Source organism: Indicator indicator, chromosome 1 (genome assembly GCF_027791375.1).
Source record: "Indicator indicator isolate 239-I01 chromosome 1, UM_Iind_1.1, whole genome shotgun sequence".
Taxonomy (NCBI): domain Eukaryota; kingdom Metazoa; phylum Chordata; class Aves; order Piciformes; family Indicatoridae; genus Indicator; species Indicator indicator.
Genome location: NC_072010.1, coordinates 130,841,874 through 130,863,165, shown reverse-complemented (window position 1 = coordinate 130,863,165; position 21,292 = coordinate 130,841,874). Strand labels below are relative to the sequence as shown.

General features: G+C 52.4%; 1 protein-coding gene across 1 annotated transcript in view; it reads right to left on the bottom strand.

The window, feature by feature from the left end:
- Positions 1-557: 557 nt before the first annotated feature.
- Positions 558-21,292, bottom strand: part of ACE2 (angiotensin converting enzyme 2) — a 33,416-nt gene continuing 12,681 nt past the window's right edge. The window contains exons 10-18 of the mRNA XM_054384199.1: positions 20,378-20,522; positions 11,864-11,962; positions 10,594-10,716; positions 10,080-10,252; positions 7,228-7,286; positions 4,700-4,800; positions 3,647-3,763; positions 1,577-1,771; positions 558-678 (exon numbers count right to left, since the gene is read on the bottom strand). Coding sequence (XP_054240174.1) covers positions 558-678; positions 1,577-1,771; positions 3,647-3,763; positions 4,700-4,800; positions 7,228-7,286; positions 10,080-10,252; positions 10,594-10,716; positions 11,864-11,962; positions 20,378-20,522 — 1,133 coding nt within the window. The remainder of the gene's footprint in view (positions 679-1,576; positions 1,772-3,646; positions 3,764-4,699; positions 4,801-7,227; positions 7,287-10,079; positions 10,253-10,593; positions 10,717-11,863; positions 11,963-20,377; positions 20,523-21,292) is intronic.

The following is a 21,292-nucleotide window of genomic DNA, read 5'->3' as shown; positions in this document are numbered from 1 at the left end:
GTCTTCAACCCAGTCTCCATTTCCCACTGGCACGGATTTCCTGAAGGTGCAGAGATTGCAGTTATTTTGTATAAAATTGAGTTTCTCATCACTAAGGTCCTTCTGGTGGTCAGTTGGACTGTTTTTCCCTCTCACTCTCTATTAGATGCATTTGTGAGGTCTCCATCTGGAAAGGATCAAGATGCTCCTCATGGGCATTAGGAGCATGTGGATTATTCTTATGTCTGCTTTGATCTGGACATAACCGTGTGCTTCCAAGCTTTTGGATCTCATTACAGAGGGAACAGAAAAGTTCACTGCAGCACACTCCTGCAAAGCAGCACAGGCAGTGGGCAAGGCTATGCACAGGACCCACAGAAGAGCCATAGGACACAGAGATCTTCCATCCTTGCCTATTCCCTACTGAGCACACAAACAGCAGCTTGAGTTGCTGCTGTCTCTGCACCAGTAGCTGAAGGGTCAAGCAGGTGGCATTGTGCTTGCTGGCAGCCACAGTGCTTTGGTCCTTGAAAGTGCCATGGAAATAAACCCAGAGACCTGTAGTGTAGCCAAGTCTTCTAGAAGGTTGTCTGTGTCTCATCAGCAGGCTGAAAGCCCAGGTTGGTTTCCCCCACGTCCTCGTAAGGGTTCACCTGACCATGGTCTGATCCTGCCTCAGTCCTGCTCTCTCTTGCTCTCCTGGAATGCAGATTGATGTCACATCAGAAGCTGCTGTTCTGTTCCAGTTCCTGCCCTCCTAGCTGCCCAGCCTCCCTTGCTGTAATGATGCTGGGCTGGGCTGGGCAGGTGGATGGAAGAGGAACTGTGCTGGCCTCCAGCAGAACTGTACCAGACCTGTTGTGATCTTAGAGAGAGGGAGACAGAGAAGCCCAGCCCAGGGGTACTGCTCTTGATGCAGGGAGGGAACACTGCAGCTCTGGGCAGCCTCCAACAGGGTGGCTGAAAGCTGCAAGTGCTGATGACTGTGGGCACCTCTGCTGCTGGAGAAGGCTCTGGAGAAAAGAGGCCTCTGGGGAGACCTTGGAGTGGCCTTCCAGTACCTGAAGGCAGCTACAAGAAAGATGGGAAGGGACTTTTGATCAAGGGCTGGGAGTGATAGAAGAGGGAATGGATTGAAGCTTGAGGAGGGCAGATTGAGACTGGAGATGAGGAAGACATTCTTTCCAGTGAGGCTGGTGAGACACTGGCACAGGCTGCCCAGGGAGGCTGTGGATGCCTCCTGCCTGGAGGTGTTAACATCCAGGCTGGATGAGGGCTTGAGCAACGTGGGCTGGTGGGAGGTGTCCCTGCCCATGGCAAGGGGTGGGAGCTGGATTATCTTTGGGGTCCCTTCCAACCCAAACCATTCTGTGAATCCACCTTGCAGCAGGGCTGGCAGAAGCCTGCCCCATCACAGCTCCCTGTGCCTCTAGCTGCTTTGGTTTTAAGCTGCTGCTGATGTGGAGACTGCACTAAAATGCTGAGGCTTTGATTCCTTAGGTTCCCTCAGTGAGATCTGAAGCCTGTTGGCAGCAGCCTGCTGCCCGGTCCTGGGGATGCCTTCCGATGCTCAGCACCACAAACATTCACCACTCACCTTCTGCGATCCCTCTGCCCAGTGAAGATCAACGCAACGACCCCAATGACAACCAGGCTGATCACCACCCCAAATATAACCAACCAGACGGTGACTGGTGGCTCATAAGGAGGGGCCAGGGTAGGGGGGATGCCCTCAAACTCCAGCGAGCTGTCGTCCAGCCTGAAGGCCTCATTGATACGTCCCCGAGACAGCCTGCAAGGAGAGCAGAGGGCAGGAGTAGCACAGCAACAGCTGCTGGGTACAGCTGCAGGGAGAGCAGAGGGCAGGGGAAGCACAGCAACAGCTGCTGGGTATAGCTGCAGGGAGAGCAGAGGGCAGGGGAAGCACAGGAGCAGCTGCTGGGTACAGCTGCAGGGAGAGCAGAGGGCAGGGGTAGCACAGGAGCAGCTGCTGGGTACAGCTGCAGGGAGAGCAGAGGGCAGGGGTAGCACAGCAACAGCTGCTGGGTACAGCTGCAGGGAGAGCAGAGGGCAGGGGTAGCACAGGAGCAGCTGCTGGGTACAGATGCAGGGAGAGCAGAGGTCAGGGGTAGCACAGCAACAGCTGCTGGGTACAGCTGCAGGGAGAGCAGAGGGCAGGGGTAGAACAGGAGCAGCTGCTGGGTATAGCTGCAGGGAGAGCAGAGGTCAGGGGTAGCACAGGAGCAGCTGCTGGGTACAGCTGCAGGGAGAGCAGAAGACAGGGGTAGCAAAGCAACAGCTGCTGGGTACAGCTGCAGGGAGAGCAGAGGGCAGGGGTAGCTCAGCAACAGCTGCTGGGTATAGCTGCAGGGAGAGCAGAGGGCAGGGGTAGCACAGCAACAGCTGCTGGGTACAGCTGCAGGGAGAGCAGAGGGCAGGGGAAGCACAGCAACAGCTGCTGGGTATAGCTGCAGGGAGAGCAGAGGGCAGGGGTAGCACAGCAACAGCTGCTGGGTACAGCTGCAGGGAGAGCAGAGGGCAGGGGAAGCACAGCAACAGCTGCTGGGTATAGCTGCAGGGAGAGCAGAGGGCAGGGGTAGCACAGGAGCAGCTGCTGGGTACAGCTGCAGGGAGAGCAGAGGGCAGGGGAAGCACAGCTGCAGGGAGAGCAGAGGGCAGGGGAAGCACAGCAACAGCTGCTGGGTAAAGCTGCAGTGTGCAGGCTGCCCTGCCCTGCTCAGTGAAAAGGCTGCTGGAGGCACTGCTAAACCAATGCTCCTTCTGCCATGGGGTGGGGAGGAACAGCCACAGCAACCTATTCCAGCCCAGGCACTGCAGGAGCTCCTCAACTCACTTTTAACAGCTATCAAAATAAGCCAAACAGCCTTCTGATGCCCTCCAACAGCCTTCTGATGCCCTTCTCTGTCTGCACCTTGCCCCACATTCTCTTTACCCTACGTTTCAAGGCTATCCATAAGTTTCTTGACAATGTGACAGCTTTGGCATCTTCTTGCTTATTTCCCTCCCTCAGCCTTACACTGCTTTGATTCTTGTGTTTTGCACTGCCCTGAAAACCCTTTCCATGGTGTATTTTCTGTGCCTTGCTTTTCCTCCTGAACCTCTGCTTGATCAATAACAATAGTGAGAGCAGCTCTGGGGAAAGGGACCTGTGGGTGCTGGTAGGCAGAAGGATGCCCCTGAGCCAGCAGTGTGGCCAAGAAGGCCACGAGGAGGTGCCAGGGCAAGAGAAGGGAAAGCTTTTTGCCTGTGAGGGTGGCAGAGGGCTGGAGCAGGCTGCCCAGAGAGGTTGTGGAGTCTCCTTGTCTGGAGCCATTGCAAAGCTCCCTGGCTGTGTTCCTGTGTGAGCTGCCCTGGGTGCTGCTGCTCTGGCAGGGACTTGGACTGGCTGCTCTCTGGAGGTCCCTTCCAGCCCCTCACACCCTGTGATCCCATGACAGTATCTTCTGGAAGGTGCTGCAGCCCAGTGTGTGATGGCAGCTTTAGAAGGCCCCTGGAGCATTTCACATCACCTGGAGAGTTTCTCCCATCCCACTGTTTCCATGCTCACTGCAGGACTGACTTTCTAATCCTCCTTCTGCCTCAGGTGGCTGGAGCACTGCTTCCCCTCCCACCCTTTTGTGTTCTGTTCTGGAGAGCAGAATCTCACCTGATGGCATTTTCCACCTCAGCTTTGGGCACAATGTCGCTGATGTTCCCTGGCATGCTGACAGTAAGGAGGAAGGAGATCCTCTGTGTCTGCTGCCCCACATGAATGTCTGCAACCCTGGGCAAGAGAGAGAAGAGAATGGCTTTGGGTTTCTGAGCTGCTGAGGTGGCATCACCTTTACCTTTGGGCAAGTGAAGAGGTGCCTTTGATCAGCAGTGCCAAGGGATTGGTTTGTGCCTCCTGATAACCTCAGCTGGGAAATGAAATCAATTTTCCTGGCAGAACTTCTGTGTGCCAAGTCCCAGCTTTAGCTGGAGAGAAGCTACCCTGGACCTAAGGCAATCCTGGGTGGCATTTTCCCAGGCACAGCTGCAGAACAGGGAGTGCTTGAGGCAGGTCTCCTGAACGAGCTACAGTATAAAGAGCCAAGTGAAAGAAAAAAATCCTTCTTTATATTGTGCTGGGAGCAGATCCTAGATGTACCAGGAGTGATGGTCTAGAAAGTACAGGCAGGCAGCTTAAGGAGAGAGCTCCCCAAGCCTGTGAAGATGCCCAGCAACAAGTGTTGCTTTTCTTACCCAGAGCAGGTCTTGGGGACAGGTTTTGTGTTGCAAGGGAACACAGACCAGGCCAGGGAGGCTGCACACAGCTCCAGTGCTTTACATTCCACAGGTTTCTCTCTCCTCAGCCCCACACCCTCTGCCTGTGCAGCCTCACACCCCTGCACCGCCAGAAATGTTTATTCCTAACCCATGCCATCTCCCCTGGTATCCCACACAGGGGGCAGGCACCAGTCCTCCAGGCTCACTTCCCCCACTGACAAGCCAGGGGAGACAAAGCCTTTTGCAAGCACCAAAGGGACCTAACCTCAGCATCCCACACCTCAGCTCAGGCTCCTGAACACAGGGGAAAGACATCCTGGCACCAAGCTGGCACCTTGCCTTCTGCACCCAGCTGCTGCCTGGCATGGTTGTTGTCACCCCACGTGTGACAAGGCTGCTGGCAGCCAGCAGCACTGCAGGCAGAGCAGGCACAACGAAGCAAGGCACTTACTGGAAGTCAACCTCCTGCTGCTTCTTCTCTGCAAAGTATTTCCTCATGGCATAGGCAATGGATGACTTGAACAGGAAGAGCTCATTTCCATCCCATTCATACTGCAGAAACAGCACAAGAGTCACTTAGCAGGGATGGCAAACCCTCTGGCACTGAGAAATGGTCTGAACAGGGGCAGCAGATGTGATGCTTGGCAGGCAGGCCAGGGGGCGCTCCATGTGCCATGGCAGCACTGCAGGAACCTACTCAAACCTCTGAGCTCTGCTAAGCTGGGCACTCTGCAGGGCGCTCTGCAGGGCAGGAACCAATCAGGCAGCCCCAGTGCAGCATTCTGGTACCTTCACATGGGCTGCTGGAGATCATCACATCCTAGAATGGCTCAGGCTGGAAGGGACCTCAGAGCTCAGCTCCAACCTCCCCACTATGCCCAGGGACACCTCTCAACCACACTCAGCTGCTCAAGGCCTTCAACACCCCCAGGCAGGAGGCAGCCACAGTCTCCCTGGGCAGCCTGTGCCAGACTCTCACCAGCCTCACACTCAACTTCTTCCTCAGCTCCACTCTAACCCTGCTCTGCCTCAGCTTCAAACCATTCCCCCTTGGCCTGGCTCCAGACCCCCTCAGCAAAAGTCCCTCTGCAGCCTTCCTGCAGGATGCCTTCAGGTCCTGGCAGGCAGCTCTGAGGTGCCCCTGGAGCCTTCTCTTCTGCAGGCTGCACACCCCCAGCTCCCTCAGCCTGTGCTCACAGCAGAGCTGCTCCAGCCCTTGCAGCATCTTTGTGGCCTCCTCTGGCCTCACTCCACAAGGTTCCCAGTTTCTGTGCACTGAGCCACATAAAGCAGCCAGAACATTGCTCTGTGTAGCTGGGCTGAGAGTCCTGCCCCAGGCTCCCCCTCCCTCTCCTCTGTGCCAGTCTGCACACAGCAATGCCCACTGCTGCCATGCCAGCAGCCAGAGCCACGTCCCCAGCAGCTCAGCCTAAGGGACATCTGTGGGGAGGCAGGAAGCAAGAGAATGGAAGAGGTTCCTCACAAGCTGTGAGGTGGTGATGTGGAGTGGTTCTGAGAGGCTTGCTCCTCAGAGCCTAGGACTCTACCACCCAGACAGCCTCTCAGAGTAAGGAATCTGCAGGAGATTGCCGCACAGCTGCACAGCAGAAGCCTACACTGGCAACAGGCAGGCATAAAAAGGGCATTAAGCTAAACATTAACCCTAATGGCTAATAAATGTGCTGTAATGTGGAGCCTCCTCGTGCCACTGCCACCCTTTTGGAGCTGCATCTCGCTCGACTCAGCACTCCAGCAAGCAATAAAACCCCAGAGAGAGAGGGCTGCAATGAGAGCATCAGCTCCTGGTACTGTGTCCTGGGCAGCCCAGCAGGATCCAACCTGCAGGGCCAATCCACCTGCCTGAGGACAGGAGGATCACTCATGTCCTGCAAGGAGCAAGAGATTAGCAGCCATGAAGGGTCTGCACTGCAGCTGCCAGGCTAGCATCAAGAGGTCCAGCCTAGAATGCATTTTGCTGCACCAGGTGGGACAATGAAGGAAGGCAGGAAAGCTCTGGGAAATGATGCTCCTTGTCTGGAACAGAAGCAGCCACAGCCTCCCCTCAATCCTAACACCAAAGCTCTCTGCAGCGCTGGAGGGCAGGAGGGCTGTCTGCTGTATCAGGACCTGGGAAGATTACAGCAAACAGGGAAATGAAAACCCACAGAGGAATACTGACAGGAGTGTTTGGGTGTGAAATGGAGGGCATTTGGGAACAGGGAGTGGGATTCAACCCCTCAGCTTTAGTCTCACATTTAAAATGTGAAGTGGCTGCCCGAAGAACAAGCTCTGAGTGCAGCTATGACAAGGCAAAGCAGAGGAAATCGTGTGGAGGCTTTGTCTAGGCACATCAGCACAGCTGGGAGAAAACCAGCCCCTGACAGGTGCAGAGGTGCCCCTGGGCTAGCCCCCCAGGCCTGCTCTGCAGCAGGTAAAGATGGACTGGCACCTCCCTAGGCTAGCTCCCGCCAGGGTGTCCTTCCCTTCATTGTGGAGACAGTCTTGATTACAAACACATGTGAGACATCCAAGGGGAGACCTTAGAGCTGCCTTCCAGCACCTGAAGAGGCTACAGGAGAGCTGAGGAGGGACCTTTGACAAGGGCTGGGAGTGATAGGATGAGAGAGAATGGATTGAAGCTTGAGGAGGGCAGATTGAGACTGGAGAGGAGGAAGAAATTCTTTAGAGTGAGGCTGCTAAGACTCTGGAACAGGTTGCCCAGGGAGGCTGAGGGTGTTCAAGGCCAGGCTGGATGAGACCTTGAGCAACCTGGGCTGGTGGGAAGCATCCTTGCCCACGGCAGGGGGTTGGCACTGGATGATCTCCAAGGCCCCTTCCAAACTGAACCATTCCCTGAATCTGTGACTCTTATGCAGCAACTCTTCAGCTGAGCAGACAGGGAGCAGCCAGCCCCTGCCTCGTGTCCTGAGAGCCAGCAGCAGCCCCCCTGGGAGCAGAGCCCCACAGCCACTCACTCACCGCCTGCTCCCCCAGCGCTGACCTCAAGCTGATGCGCACCTTGATGGCATTGGCAGCATCTGGGCACAGGAGAGACAAGGCTGGGGTCAGAGCTGTGCTGACAGCAAGGCTGTCCCTGCCTGGAGTCCCCTCACAGCTTCCTCTGCTGCTCCTGGCCAGGGAGCTTCTTTCCCCTCCAGCCGGCTCTGCGGCAGGCACCCACATCCAAGCTGGCAGTCACCAGCCTGCAGCCCAGCCCTGCAGCTCCTGGGGGGCACTCAGACACCTCCTGGAGGAAATGCCTCTTCCTGCCGCTGGGAATGAGCAGCTCAGGGGCAGCTGTTGGAGTTTGGATAAGTGAATCTGAGCAGCAGAGGCTGGCAGGGCTCTGTAGGAGCTGTGGTGCTTTCAGTACTGGCAGCCGCAGTGCCACCACAACAGACTGAAAAAGAGCAGGTTTTGGTGAGCTCCTCCTTTGCCATCCCTGGAACTGCCTTTTTTTTGCCTCACGCTTGACAGCAGACAAAGCAACAGTGGCTCTGCTGCACTGTCTGGCTCCCAGGACTGGTGGCATGCAGCCCTACAGCACAGGCACACTGCTCTCATGCAGCACAGGCACACTGCTCTCATGCAGCACCTGCAGCACAGGCACACTGCTCTCATGTAGCCCTGCAGCACAGGCACACTGCTCTCATGCAGCACAGGCACACTGCTCTCATGCAGCCCTGCAGCACAGCCACACTGCTCTCATGCAGCACAGCCACACTGCTCTCATGCAGCACCTGCAGCACAGGCACACTGCTCTCATGTAGCCCTGCAGCACAGGCACACTGCTCTCATGCAGCACAGGCACACTGCTCTCATGCAGCCCTGCAGCACAGCCACACTGCTCTCATGCAGCACAGCCACACTGCTCTCATGCAGCACAGGCACACTGCTCTCATGCAGCACCTGCAGCACAGGCACACTGCTCTCATGTAGCCCTGCAGCACAGGCACACTGCTCTCATGCAGCACAGGCACACTGCTCTCATGCAGCCCTGCAGCACAGCCACACTGCTCTCATGCAGCACAGCCACACTGCTCTCATGCAGCACAGGCACACTGCTCTCATGCAGCACCTGCAGCACAGGCACACTGCTCTCATGTAGCCCTGCAGCACAGGCACACTGCTCTCATGCAGCACAGGCACACTGCTCTCATGCAGCCCTGCAGCACAGCCACACTGCTCTCATGCAGCACAGCCACACTGCTCTCATGCAGCACCTGCAGCACAGGCACACTGCTCTCATGTAGCCCTGCAGCACAGGCACACTGCTCTCATGCAGCACAGGCACACTGCTCTCATGCAACCCTGCAGCACAGGCACACTGCTCTCATGCAGCACCTGCAGCACAGGCACACTGCTCTCATGCAGCCCTGCAGCACAGCGACACTGCTCTCATGCAGCACCTACAGCACAGCCACACTGCTCTCATGCAGCCCTGCAGCACAGCCACACTGCTCTCATGCAGCACCTGCAGCACAGGCACACTGCTCTCATGCAGCACAGCCACACTGCTCTCATGCAGCCCTGCAGCACAGGCACACTGCTCTCATGCAGCACAGGCACACTGCTCTCATGCAGCACCTGCAGCACAGGCACACTGCTCTCATGCCGCACAGGCACACTGCTCTCATGCAGCACCTGCAGCACAGGCACACTGCTCTCATGCAGCCCTGCAGCACAGCGACACTGCTCTCATGCAGCACCTACAGCACAGCCACACTGCTCTCATGCAGCACAGCCACACTGCTCTCATGCAGCACAGGCACACTGCTCTCATGCAGCACCTGCAGCACAGGCACACTGCTCTCATGTAGCCCTGCAGCACAGGCACACTGCTCTCATGCAGCACAGGCACACTGCTCTCATGCAGCCCTGCAGCACAGCCACACTGCTCTCATGCAGCACAGCCACACTGCTCTCATGCAGCACCTGCAGCACAGGCACACTGCTCTCATGTAGCCCTGCAGCACAGGCACACTGCTCTCATGCAGCACAGGCACACTGCTCTCATGCAACCCTGCAGCACAGACACACTGCTCTCATGCAGCACCTGCAGCACAGGCACACTGCTCTCATGCAGCCCTGCAGCACAGCGACACTGCTCTCATGCAGCACCTACAGCACAGCCACACTGCTCTCATGCAGCCCTGCAGCACAGGCACACTGCTCTCATGCAGCACCTGCAGCACAGCCACACTGCTCTCATGCAGCACAGCCACACTGCTCTCATGCAGCCCTGCAGCACAGCCACACTGCTCTCATGCAGCACAGGCACACTGCTCTCATGCAGCACCTGCAGCACAGGCACACTGCTCTCATGCCGCACAGGCACACTGCTCTCATGCAGCACCTGCAGCACAGGCACACTGCTCTCATGCAGCCCTGCAGCACAGCGACACTGCTCTCATGCAGCACCTACAGCACAGCCACACTGCTCTCATGCAGCCCTGCAGCACAGCCACACTGCTCTCATGCAGCACCTGCAGCACAGGCACACTGCTCTCATGCAGCACAGCCACACTGCTCTCATGCAGCCCTGCAGCACAGCCACACTGCCCATCCAGTTCTCTGGTCCCCCTGCCCTCTGCTACACTCTGAGTGCTGCCACTGCTGAACAAAACAAAGCAAGTGAGGCTGTGAGCAGCCCCACGTGTGCTGCATGCTGCAGCTTTGGCCAGGAGGCAGCCAGTCTGACTGCTGAGGAGCAGGAGTTGCTGCTCAGTCTGTACTTCCAGAGCACTGCTTCCCCAGGGAAAAGCCTCCAGCAGCTACCAGAGGGAGGGACTTTGGTGGCTGAGGGCTGTGAGGACCCCAGGTGTACCTACATGGAGTCCAGTCTGTCTTCCAGCCAATGTGTCTGGCAGAGTTGGCTTCTTGCAGCCACTTATACAAAGGTTCAAAGTAGTGGAGCAAAGGGGTTGCATTCATCTGTTTCTCTCCTGTTATGCTTTCCAGTGCCTGAGTCCAGGGCTTGGACCTGCCTAGTTCAAGCAGCTGCCTGTGAGTGGGAGGAGAGCTGATGTAAGTTCTTGCTGTGTCCCATCAAAACCTCTAGCAAAACAATCTGCAAGTGGATCAATGCTTTCAGGCCTGCTTCTCAACTCCCTCCTTCCTCTCATCATTCCCATCAGTAAAAATCAATTCTTTCCTCATTAGCAGGCAATTAAAGCTTTGCTGTTTAATGGATACAAATTTAGCCAACTTGCCAAAATATCCTGGGCCAAGTTTCCAGCTAGGTTCACTCTTGCTGCAGCCTCACTGCCTCCAGAAGCTCTCCCAGAGGACTCAGGCTTTCTTGTGCTCTGATTTGCATTGCACATGAGAGATGTGGGTTTTTACCTCAGCCTGTGGCCAGCTGCAGTTGAATTGGTGATGTCACAGGTGTGAAGAGGGCCAGAGTGGTTGGCTGCCTTGCACAGTGCCTCCTGAAACTGGAACTGGTAGATGGTCCGGGTGTAATACCTACAGCGAGGGCAAGCAGGGGGAAGGCACAGGCTCTCACCAGCCATCTGGAAGCCACTGGCCTTGGGAAGCTCTGCTGTGCCAGCTGCTGCTCCTGTCTGGGAGGCTGCACTGCACTGAGCCAGGCCAGCTGCTGCTTAGAATCACATAACCATTAAGCTTGGAAAAGACCTCTCAGACCACCAAGCCCAGCCTTCTACCCAACACCTCCAGCACCACTCAACCATGTCCCAAAGCACCACAACTACTCTTTTTTTCTTTTTTTTTTAATGGTGACCCCATCCCCTCCCTGGGCAGCCTGATTGAAAAATAATAATATAGTAAAAGATCCCCCAAGATGTTCTCCTACCTCACTCCCTTGCTCATCAGGTTTAGAAATATGTCTTTAGACAAGCCTGAGATGGGTTTCAAATGTGGAAGCTCTCTAGGAACTCCTAGAGCTGCTTTACACATGGGACCTTCAGGAATGAGGGTCTTAAACCCCTGAAAGTCTCTGAGCAGCACAAACAGCTACAGGGAAAGGAAAACATTCCAAATGGAGTCACTTGGGGGAAAGAGTAAGTAGGGGGTTTTGTTAGTTTGGTTTGGTTTTGAAAACAGGCTGGTTGCTGGTTATGTTCATCAACTCAAACAGGCCACATGAACTCTGGCTCAGCCAAACGCCAAGATCAAAGGTAGCAGAAGACTCCCAAAGCTGTTTGCTGCCACACAAGCCAGGAGTGAGTCCAGTTTTTAAGGTCCAACTCTTGGCTCTGGCTGAGCCCTCTAAAATGAGCTGGGTGGACACAGGAGACCATCCAGTTAGCTGCTTCAGGGCTGCATGTGCATGGCCCTGGTGGCAGTGGAGCAGGGCACACACTGCCTCCCCAGAGGCAAGCAGCTCACACAGATGTGCTCCTGCTGGTTCAGTGGCAGCACAAAGCTCCTCTGCTCTGCAAGGAGCTCAGCAGCCTCCTCCCTGCTCAGAGATTGCTACGGAGCAGCCCTGGATGCCCAGAGAGAAACCTCTGCTGCATTCAGTGATCTTCAGTCAGCAGCTTAACCAGAAGGAGAGGGTGCCCTGAGAGCCCCCAGCAGCAGAGGTTTCAGGTGGCAGGGGCCTGTTCTGCAGAGAGGATGTAAGTCATTAATGAAGCACATTAGTTACCTTATGAATGAGTAATCGTTGGCCACGTGGAAGAGCACTGCAGGGTCACAGTAGGTCTCATCGTGAGGGACTGGTTCCACAACACCAACCATGTCCCTCCTGAGGAGGATGGGAAAGCACACAACTGTTGACAGAGAATGAGGAACCACCCCCTGGCTGCCCTTGCTCTGTGCTGTGTCAGATGTGTGGGCACCTCCCTCCCTCCCTCCCCAGCTGCAGAAGTCCTGCAGTCACCCCAAGCCAGCACTGCTCCTCAGGTGGAGGGCACAAAGAAGGAGTTGTTTTGAACCTGAGAGTGCAAGGAAGGGATCTGAATGCCAGCCAGGTGTACAGGGAGTCATCAGTGACATGAAACCATCTACAAGACATGAGCTTCACACACACCCCTCATGGCCTGGCCCAGCCCCAGCCCCAGAGGCTGAACTCTTGCTGTTTTCTGCTGGTAAATGCATGCAGAGCCTGAGTGACTCAAAAGGTGCCAGGCCTGCACTGCCACTGGCTGCAGGTGAGGCTGCTCTTCACTTGCCTCAGCAGCAGTGTGGAAAGCAGCCCTCCTGCTCAATCCTGGAAATGGTAATAAGCTCCCATGGAAGTATTCTCCATCAAGCTGTATGTGAAGGGCTGGCTCCAGCAGCCTGCAGCTCCCAAAGCTGTGATAAAGCTTCCCTGACTCCTCTGCCTCCCTCCCTTTCTCTGACAGCTGAACAAATGGAGCCTGACTGCTGTCTCCAGGGGCTCAGGAGGGCTGCTCAGGTCAAGCCTTCTGATAGATTCTGTTTGCTGATGAAGGTTCACCGTTTGTGCTCCTGTTTGAGTGCAGACTCCAGTTTCAGTGTGGGGCTTGCCTACTTTCTCTGCATTTTTCTGCCCCCATTTCAACCAATCTAGGGAAAGGCAGACTCCAGTCTGGTTCAAACTGCTTTTCATCTTGAGCTCCAGGGTGATGAAAACAGGCTGGTTTGTGAGCAGGACCTGAAAGGCACCCCTGGAGGTTACTTGCCAAGGGAACTGTAGTTTTTTGACCAAGAAAGGTTCTATTTTAATATATAAAAGAGGACTGAACCAGTCTGGAGTCTTTTGGAGAAAAAAAACACTCTAGGATGGGAGAAAAATGCAAGGCAGAGAAGTGTGCAGAGGTATTGGGTGGACTGACATTTGGCAAGCATGAGGAACTGCACTCTCCACCCTTCCTCAAGGAGGTGGCATAATGCCCAAGAAGACCTGGGGAAGGGCTGCATTTAAGCCACCCAGCTGTTGTGGGACATGCATCAGGGGAAAGGCAGTGTGGATCCTGGGGTCTGGAAGATCCCATGGGCTGCCTTTATCAGAGAAGCTGAAGGCAGAAAGGAGAAGAAAGTGCCCAGGCTGTGCTAACAGACTGTGATGGTTCGAAACTGTCTTTTTAATTTTTCCTTGCAAAGTTCAGAACAGAGAAAGTGAAAGAATGTAAATAAGTCACTATTGGGTGTAAGAAAGCAAAATAACGATTGTTCTAAACACTTCCATTGGATAGATAGAAATGTTTAAGAACTATTACCCAAAACAAAGTAGGCATTCTGCACATTCTGCGTTCGGCAGTGGGGGCAGTTGCTGGGCTGTCTGGTTGCTGTTTCTTCTTCTCTTCTGGCTGAAGATAACACACTGACCTTGGCAGCTAAGTTAACAACTTTCTGCTCTAACTAAACTCTGCTTCTCTGTCCAGGGGGGTCTGGGGGGGAAGCTCCTGGGAGAGGGAGGCCCCTTTGGGAGGGTCCCCTTGGGGGGAAGCAAAGGGAGATCGGTTGTGCTTTTCTGTTGATTGTATATATTTGTAAATGTTGTGAATTTTGTATATTTGTACATATTCATTGCATTTCATCTGCTTGTAAATACAGCTTTTCATTTGCTTCCAGACTGAGCTAGCCTGGTTATTGTCGGTGGGGGGGAATTTCAGCTCACACCGACACACTTTTTATTTTTGGCGCCCAACGTGGGGCTCGATTGCTTGTGATTTATTTCTGCTCAGATTAGGAAGTAAAATGAAGCTGTTTTGGGTTCTGAGTCATTCTATTTTGTCTATTATCAGTGTGATTGTCTACAGATGGGCTGTTTCCTGCATGATAGACAAGATTGTGAGATATGTGGCATATAAGTCGTTTCTTTGGGTTAAGAACAAGTTACTGAATGCTGTTGAATTCTGTTGTGGTCTTATTGGGCTTAGAAGATATGGTAACTCAACTATGAATCTGCTAGCAGACACATTTGAGTTTGTTACTCCTCTTACAACTACAGAGGGTCTTTGGAACCAGTGGTACCCTAGATATCTTGTGCTAGCCTTAATTTTGTTGTTTCTTGGAATAATCATATGGCTGCTGATAGCACTGTGTCAAGAAAGACGTAAGGCTACTTGCTCTTCCGACCTGCGTAGATGTAAGAGGAAACATAGAAAAGCTCAGAGAGGTTCGGAATTGGTTTCTGATTCTGATTACGGTGACCAGGAAATCACAGTTCAGGTTTGTGAGAAAGCTGCTGATAATTTTGACTCAGAGCCAGCAGCAGTAGCTGCGGGACCTTTGCCAGAATCTGAGATAACAGACTCGGGTACACACGCAGACATAGTTACACAGAGAGAAATGGTTGTGCAGACAGACATAGTTACACAGAGAGAAATGGTTGTGCAGGCAGACATAGTTATACAGAGAGAAATGGCTGCGCAGACAGACATAGCTGTGCAGGCAGACGCCATTAACGAGGCACAGTCTCCTCCTCCTCCCTCTGCTGCCCAGACAGACGCAGCAGTGGCTGCAGGATCTCAAAGCACACCTCCTGCCAACCCTGCACAGACTCCCTCTGTTCCTGCTAACCCTGCACAAAATTCCTCTACTCCCTCCAACTCTGCTGTGAATGTGAAAGCCAATCCAGTAAATTTGGTGGCCACTGTAAGCAGAAAGCGTAAAGGAGCTGCAGGAGGAGATGCAGATGCTGCAGGAGATGGTGCAGATGGAGATGAGGGTCCTTCTACTCAGGGTCCCTCTGTTAAGAAAGATCCTTCTGGTGAGGAAGAGAAGGTTAGCCTTAAAACTCTGGCAGACCTCTTGAGACCCCACATGGATGATGGAGATGTAGACCCTGCTGAATTAGCAACTGCAGGCAGTGCCTCTGAACTCAAGGAAATTCAACGGAGGATTAAAATAGGATTATGGGGACAGCGACCTCAGGATGATGATGATGATGATGATGAGGATGACATACAGTCAGCTAATGCACCCAGACAGGAAATTAGACATGTGAGGAAGGATTACATCAGAGGAGATAATGAGCCAGTCCTGTCTTGGCTAGCCAGGTGTTTTGATATGGGAGCCCCAGCATTGGTGGTAGGCAGCAAGTCGGCCTCTCAGTTGGGGATGCTCTCAAAGGATACTGGCATAGACAGGCATCTAGGCAAGTGCATTGGTAAAGCTTCTCTGTGGGCACGCCTCCTACTGGCAGTCTCGCTGAGGTACCCCAGCAGAGATGATTTACCATGGAACCCTAAGCCTTGGACCACAATAGATGAGGGAATCAAGTGTCTGAGAGAATTTGCTGTGAGAGAAATAATATACGGAGATCATAAGACTCTGAATCCTGATGAAATTCCTGTTGGAACAGGCCTTGCCAAAAAGCTCATTAAGCTTGCTCCTCCTAATTATGCTACTATTCTGGCAAGCAGGATTGTGGCAAGAAATTATGGTGGAGTGCCTCCTACTGTTGGCTATTTCACTGACCAAATGAGGCAATTGGAGGATAGTCTTGCACGTACTTCTTTGGTTTCAGCCATTGAAACTTTGTCTGGAGAAATAAAGAATTGCATGAAAGAGCTGAAGGAGGAACTTAAAACCTCCATATCCAACTTGATGAAGGGGGATGATTCTGATTCCTCTTCCTCCAGATGGATACAAGTTTCAGCTGTTAGGAACAGACGTGCTCCAAGGAGGCCATTCCAGAATAGGTCAAACCAAAACAGACAGCAGAGGCAATCACGTGGCAGTATCTGGATAACTCTGCGTGATCAGTTTGGTGAGAACATGAACAGATGGGATGGTCAACCAACTTCTGATCTTTTCAAGAGGTTACGGGAGCTGCAGAGGGGCAGATCCCGAGGTAGCAATACCAGGAGGGTAGCTGTCGCTTCCTCAGTTTCCCAGAACAACTCTGATAGCTCCAACAGTGATCCTAATTCTGGTGCTGGACGTTGTGCCAGCTGTACATGTGGAGGTAATCCCCACCATTAGGGGTGCCCTGCCTTCCGCCAGGGGGAGGTAAGGGATAATGGAGATAACAGAATCTATTGGGATGTGTACATCCAGTGGCCTGGCACTTCAAAATTTCAGAAGTACAGGGCCTTGGTTGACACAGGAGCTCAGTGCACCATAATACCATCAAATTATCAAGGGGGAGAATCTATAACTATTCAGGGAGTCACTGGTGGATCTCAAGAGTTGTTTAAGATAGAGGTTGACATAAGTTTAACTGGGAAGCAGTGGAAGAAACATACTATTGTAACAGGTCCTAATGCACCTTGTATTTTGGGAATTGACTTTCTGAGAGAAGGGCGTTTTAAAGACCCTAAGGGTTACAAATGGGCTTTTGGAATAGCAACTGTAGAAATTGATGGAGGAAAATTGAAGTTGTCTATCAGACCTGAGCTTTCAGATGAATCTGCAGTTGTGGGACAACATGAGATAGAGGATGTAAAGCTGCCGGTTGCTTCTCAAACTGTGCATCACAGACAATACAGAACCAACCGTGACTCTTTGGTGCCCATTCAAAACTTGATTCGTCAGTTGGAGAGTCAGAAGGTCATCAGCAAAACTCATTCACCTTTCAACAGTCCAATCTGGCCTGTGAGAAAGCAGAATGGAGAGTGGCGTCTGACAGTTGATTTCCGTGCCTTGAATGAAGTAACTCCACCCATGAGTGCAGCTGTACCAGACATGATGGAACTCCAATATGAGCTGGAATCCAAGCAGGCCAAATGGTATGCTACCATAGACATTGCTAATGCTTTCTTCTCTATTCCCATAGCAGAGGAATGCAGGCCTCAGTTTGCTTTCACCTGGAGAGGCATTCAGTACACATTCAATCGTTTGCCCCAGGGGTGGATTCACAGTTCAACCATCTGCCATGCAGTGATCCATGATGCTTTGGAGAAAGGTGGAGCTCCAGAACACATTCAGTTCATCGATGACATCATCGTCTGGGGTGAGACTGCTGAAGAAGTCTTCGAGAAAGGTAACAAAATCATTGACATTCTCTTGCAAGCTGGTTTCGCTATCAAGCGAGACAAGGTGAAAGGACCTGCCAGAGAAATCCAGTTTCTGGGAGTGCGGTGGCAAGATGGTCGCCGTCACATCCCAATGGATGTGATAAACAGAGTCTCCACCATGGCAAATCCCATCAACAAGAAAGAAACTCTGCGTTTCTTAGGCATAGTGGGATTTTGGAGACTGCACATTCCTGGATACAGTCAGATTGTGAAACCTCTCTATGATGTGACTCGAAAGAGAAACAGTTTCCAATGGGGTCCTGAGCAACAAGCAGCCTTTGACCAGATCAAGCGAGAGGTAGTCCAAGCGATGGGTCTGGGACCTGTCCGAACTGGTCCAGACATTAAGAACATTCTGTACACGGCCGCGAGTGACAATGGTCCAACCTGGTGCTTATGGCAAAGAGCTCCAGGGGAGACACGAGGACGTCCTCTTGGTTTCTGGGGTCGTGGCTACAGAGGCTCAGAGGCAAACTACACTCCAACAGAGAAAGAGATTTTAGCTGCTTATGAAGGAGTGAAAGCTGCTTCTGAAGTGATCGGAACTGAGTCACAACTTCTTCTAGCTCCTAGATTGCCAGTTCTGAATTGGATGTTCAAAGGCAAAGGTTCTTCACCACATCATGCAACAGATGCTACCTGGTCTAAGTGGATGGCTCTGATAACACAGAGAGCTCGAATGGGAAATCTCGAAAGGCCTGGTTTGGTGGAGGTGATCACAAACTGGCCAGAAGGCACAAGCTGTGCAAAACCTCCAGAGGAGAGAGTAACTCGTGCTGAGGAAGCTCCTCCTTACAGTGATCTGTCTGATGATGAAAAGAGATATGCTTTGTTCACAGACGGTTCCTGTCGTCTGGTTGGGAACAAGCGGAGATGGAAATCTGCAGTGTGGAGTCCAACGCGCAGAGTTGCAGAAGCGAGAGATGGAGAAGGAGAATCCAGTCAATTTGCAGAGGTAAAAGCTGTCCAGCTAGCTCTTAACGTAGCTGAACGTGAGAGATGGCCAAAGCTTTATCTCTACACCGACTCATGGATGGTAGCCAATGCCTTGTGGGGTTGGCTGAAAGACTGGAAGAAGAATGGCTGGCAGAGGAAAGGAAAGCCAATCTGGGCTGCAGATCTGTGGCAAGACATTGCTGCTCGCATTGAGAGAATCCCAGTGAAAGTGAGACACATCGATGCTCACATTCCTAAGAGCAAAGCTACTGAGGAACAACAACACAACCATCAGGCAGATCTAGCTGCAAGAGTTTCCCAGGTGGACACAAACTCTGATCCTGATCCTGATCTTGACTGGAAACACCGAGGTGAGCTGTTCTTAGCTCGGTGGGCCCATGACTCGTCAGGACATCAAGGCAGAGATGCAACCTACCGATGGGCTCGTGACAGATCCATTGACATTTCCATGGATGCTATCACACAAGTCATCCATGACTGTGACATTTGTGCTGCTATTAAGCAGGCAAAGCGGATCAAGCCCTTGTGGTACGGTGACCGATGGTCCAAGTACAAGTATGGTGAAGCCTGGCAGATTGACTACATCACTCTACCTCGTTCTCCATCTGGTAAGCAGTATGTGCTGACTATGGTAGAGGCAAGCACTGGATGGCTGGAAACTTATCCAGTTCCTCATGCAACTGCACGTAACACCATTCTTGGTCTGGAAAGACAAATCCTGTGGAGACACGGAACTCCAGAGAGGATTGAGTCAGACAATGGAACTCATTTCAAGAACAATCTTGTAAAAAACTGGGCCAAAGAGCACGGCATCGAGTGGATATTCCACATTCCCTACTATGCACCAGCTGCAGGGAAGATCGAACGCTACAACGGTTTGCTGAAAACCACTCTCAAAGCCATGGGGGGTGGATCTTTGAAAAACTGGGAGAAACATTTAGCACAAGCAACCTGGTTGGTGAATAGTAGAGGTTCAGTGAATCGAGCTGGACCTGCCCAATCAGATTTGTTGCGAAAGGAGGAAGGTGATAGAGTTCCTGTTATCAGAGAAAAGAATCTGTTAGGCAAAACTGTTTGGGTATTTTCTCCTTCAGGAGAGGCCAAACCTGTCCGAGGGGTGGTTTCTGCTGAAGGTCCTGGTCACACCTATTGGGTGATGCAAGAAAATGGTGAAATTCAGTGTATTCCACAAAGAAATCTAACTTTGGCTGAGAGAGGTTAAATTCAGAGTGTTGCGCAGATACAGCATCGCGCCCAAGAGGAGAGTCCATGAGATCTACGGTGCACGAACCCTGAGAGCCCTGAGTCACCTGAGAGTCCCTGTTCCTTTCTTCGCTCCATCTGCGAGGAAACAAGCTGTTTGCTGTTTTTCCTGTGATTTGACTCTTTTGAATCATCTACATCTGAGATAGCCGGAATGGACTATGGTCTTTATTCACCTATTGTTGTAGATATTATTTTAGATTAGATAAATGATAGTAGCAGCCAATGGAATTGTTTAGAAGGGGTGGACTGTGATGGTTTGAAACTGTCTTTTTAATTTTTCCTTGCAAAGTTCAGAACAGAGAAAGTGAAAGAATGTAAATAAGTCACTATTGGGTGTAAGAAAGCAAAATAACGATTGTTCTAAACACTTCCATTGGATAGATAGAAATGTTTAAGAACTATTACCCAAAACAAAGTGGGCATTCTGCACATTCTGCGTTCGGCAGTGGGGCAGTTGCTGGGCTGTCTGGCTGCTGTTTCTTCTTCTCTTCTGGCTGAAGATAACACACTGACCTTGGCAGCTAAGTTAACAACTTTCTGCTCTAACTAAACTCTGCTTCTCTGTCCAGGGGGGTCTGGGGGGGAAGCTCCTGGGAGAGGGAGGCCCCTTTGGGAGGGTCCCCTTGGGGGGAAGCAAAGGGAGATCGGTTGTGCTTTTTCTGTTGATTGTATATATTTGTAAATGTTGTGAATTTTGTATATTTGTACATATTCATTGCATTTCATCTGCTTGTAAATACAGCTTTTCATTTGCTTCCAGACTGAGCTAGCCTGGTTATTGTCGGTGGGGGGGAATTTCAGCTCACACCGACACACAGACACACATGGCTTGCAAGATGCCCTTTGCAGCAGGCTGGCTGTTCCTAGCTGCCACTCCAGCAGGCTGTCACAGAACACCCTCAGAGCCAGCTCCTGCCCTGTAGGACACAGGCCCTGCAGTGTGAGGGTCACCAGGAAGGCTTGGCTGAATCAGCAAAACAATCCACATTGCTGTTTCTCAGACTTACTTCATCTCCCACCACCGCCTCGTCCACTCCTGCTTGGGAATCTCCCCCCTGAACACCATCCACCTCCACTTCTCCAGCATGTAGGTGAAGGGCATGGTCCCAACAATGGTCAGGGCTTGCTTGAGCAGAAAGTTGATCTCAGTTTCTGAGGAGAGATGCAGTTAAGGGAATGGTGATGGCAGTATCTGAGTGGGCAGCTAAAGCTGCTTCCCCTTACAGCTGGTGCTTACATCTGGTTTGAGTCACCGATGTGCAGAGAGCAAACAGTGAAAGGAAGAACACTGCTGAGGAAACAAACCATGAGAGCAGATCACCCAGGCACTACATACTGCTCTGGATGTCTTTCCTTTCCCCCCTGCCTCCTAACTACCTCAGCCCTTTGGCATTTGCATCTCCTTACCCCCCACTGAAAACCTTCCCAGGCCCTGGGGGATGTGGAGCTGAAGGCTTTGGCACATCTCCATCCTCAAAATGTGCTGTTCAGAGAAGCCAGACAAGCTGCACCACAATGAAGCCTCCCTGCAGTATCCACTCCCCATGCACCTCCCTGGGAAATGGAAGTCTCAGGGATTCAGTTTCATGGGAGCTGCTCAACACATCCCTCAGCAGAGGCAGGGAGGAATTCAGGCCACACAGTGCAAAGACTACTGGAAGCTGATCCAAATGAGCTGTGTAGCTTTGGGGATGAGTTGTTCAGTACAAGGAAGCTGGGGAGGGACTTTGTACAAGGGTTGGGAGTGACAGGATGAGAGGGAATGGATTGAAGCTTGAGGAGGGCAGATTGAGACTGGAGATGAGGAAGAAAATCTTTAGAGTGAGGCTGGTGAGACTCTGGCACAGGTTGCCCAGGGAGGCTGTGGATGCCTCCTGCCTGGAGGTGTTCAAGGCCAGGCTGGATGAGACCTTGAGCAACCT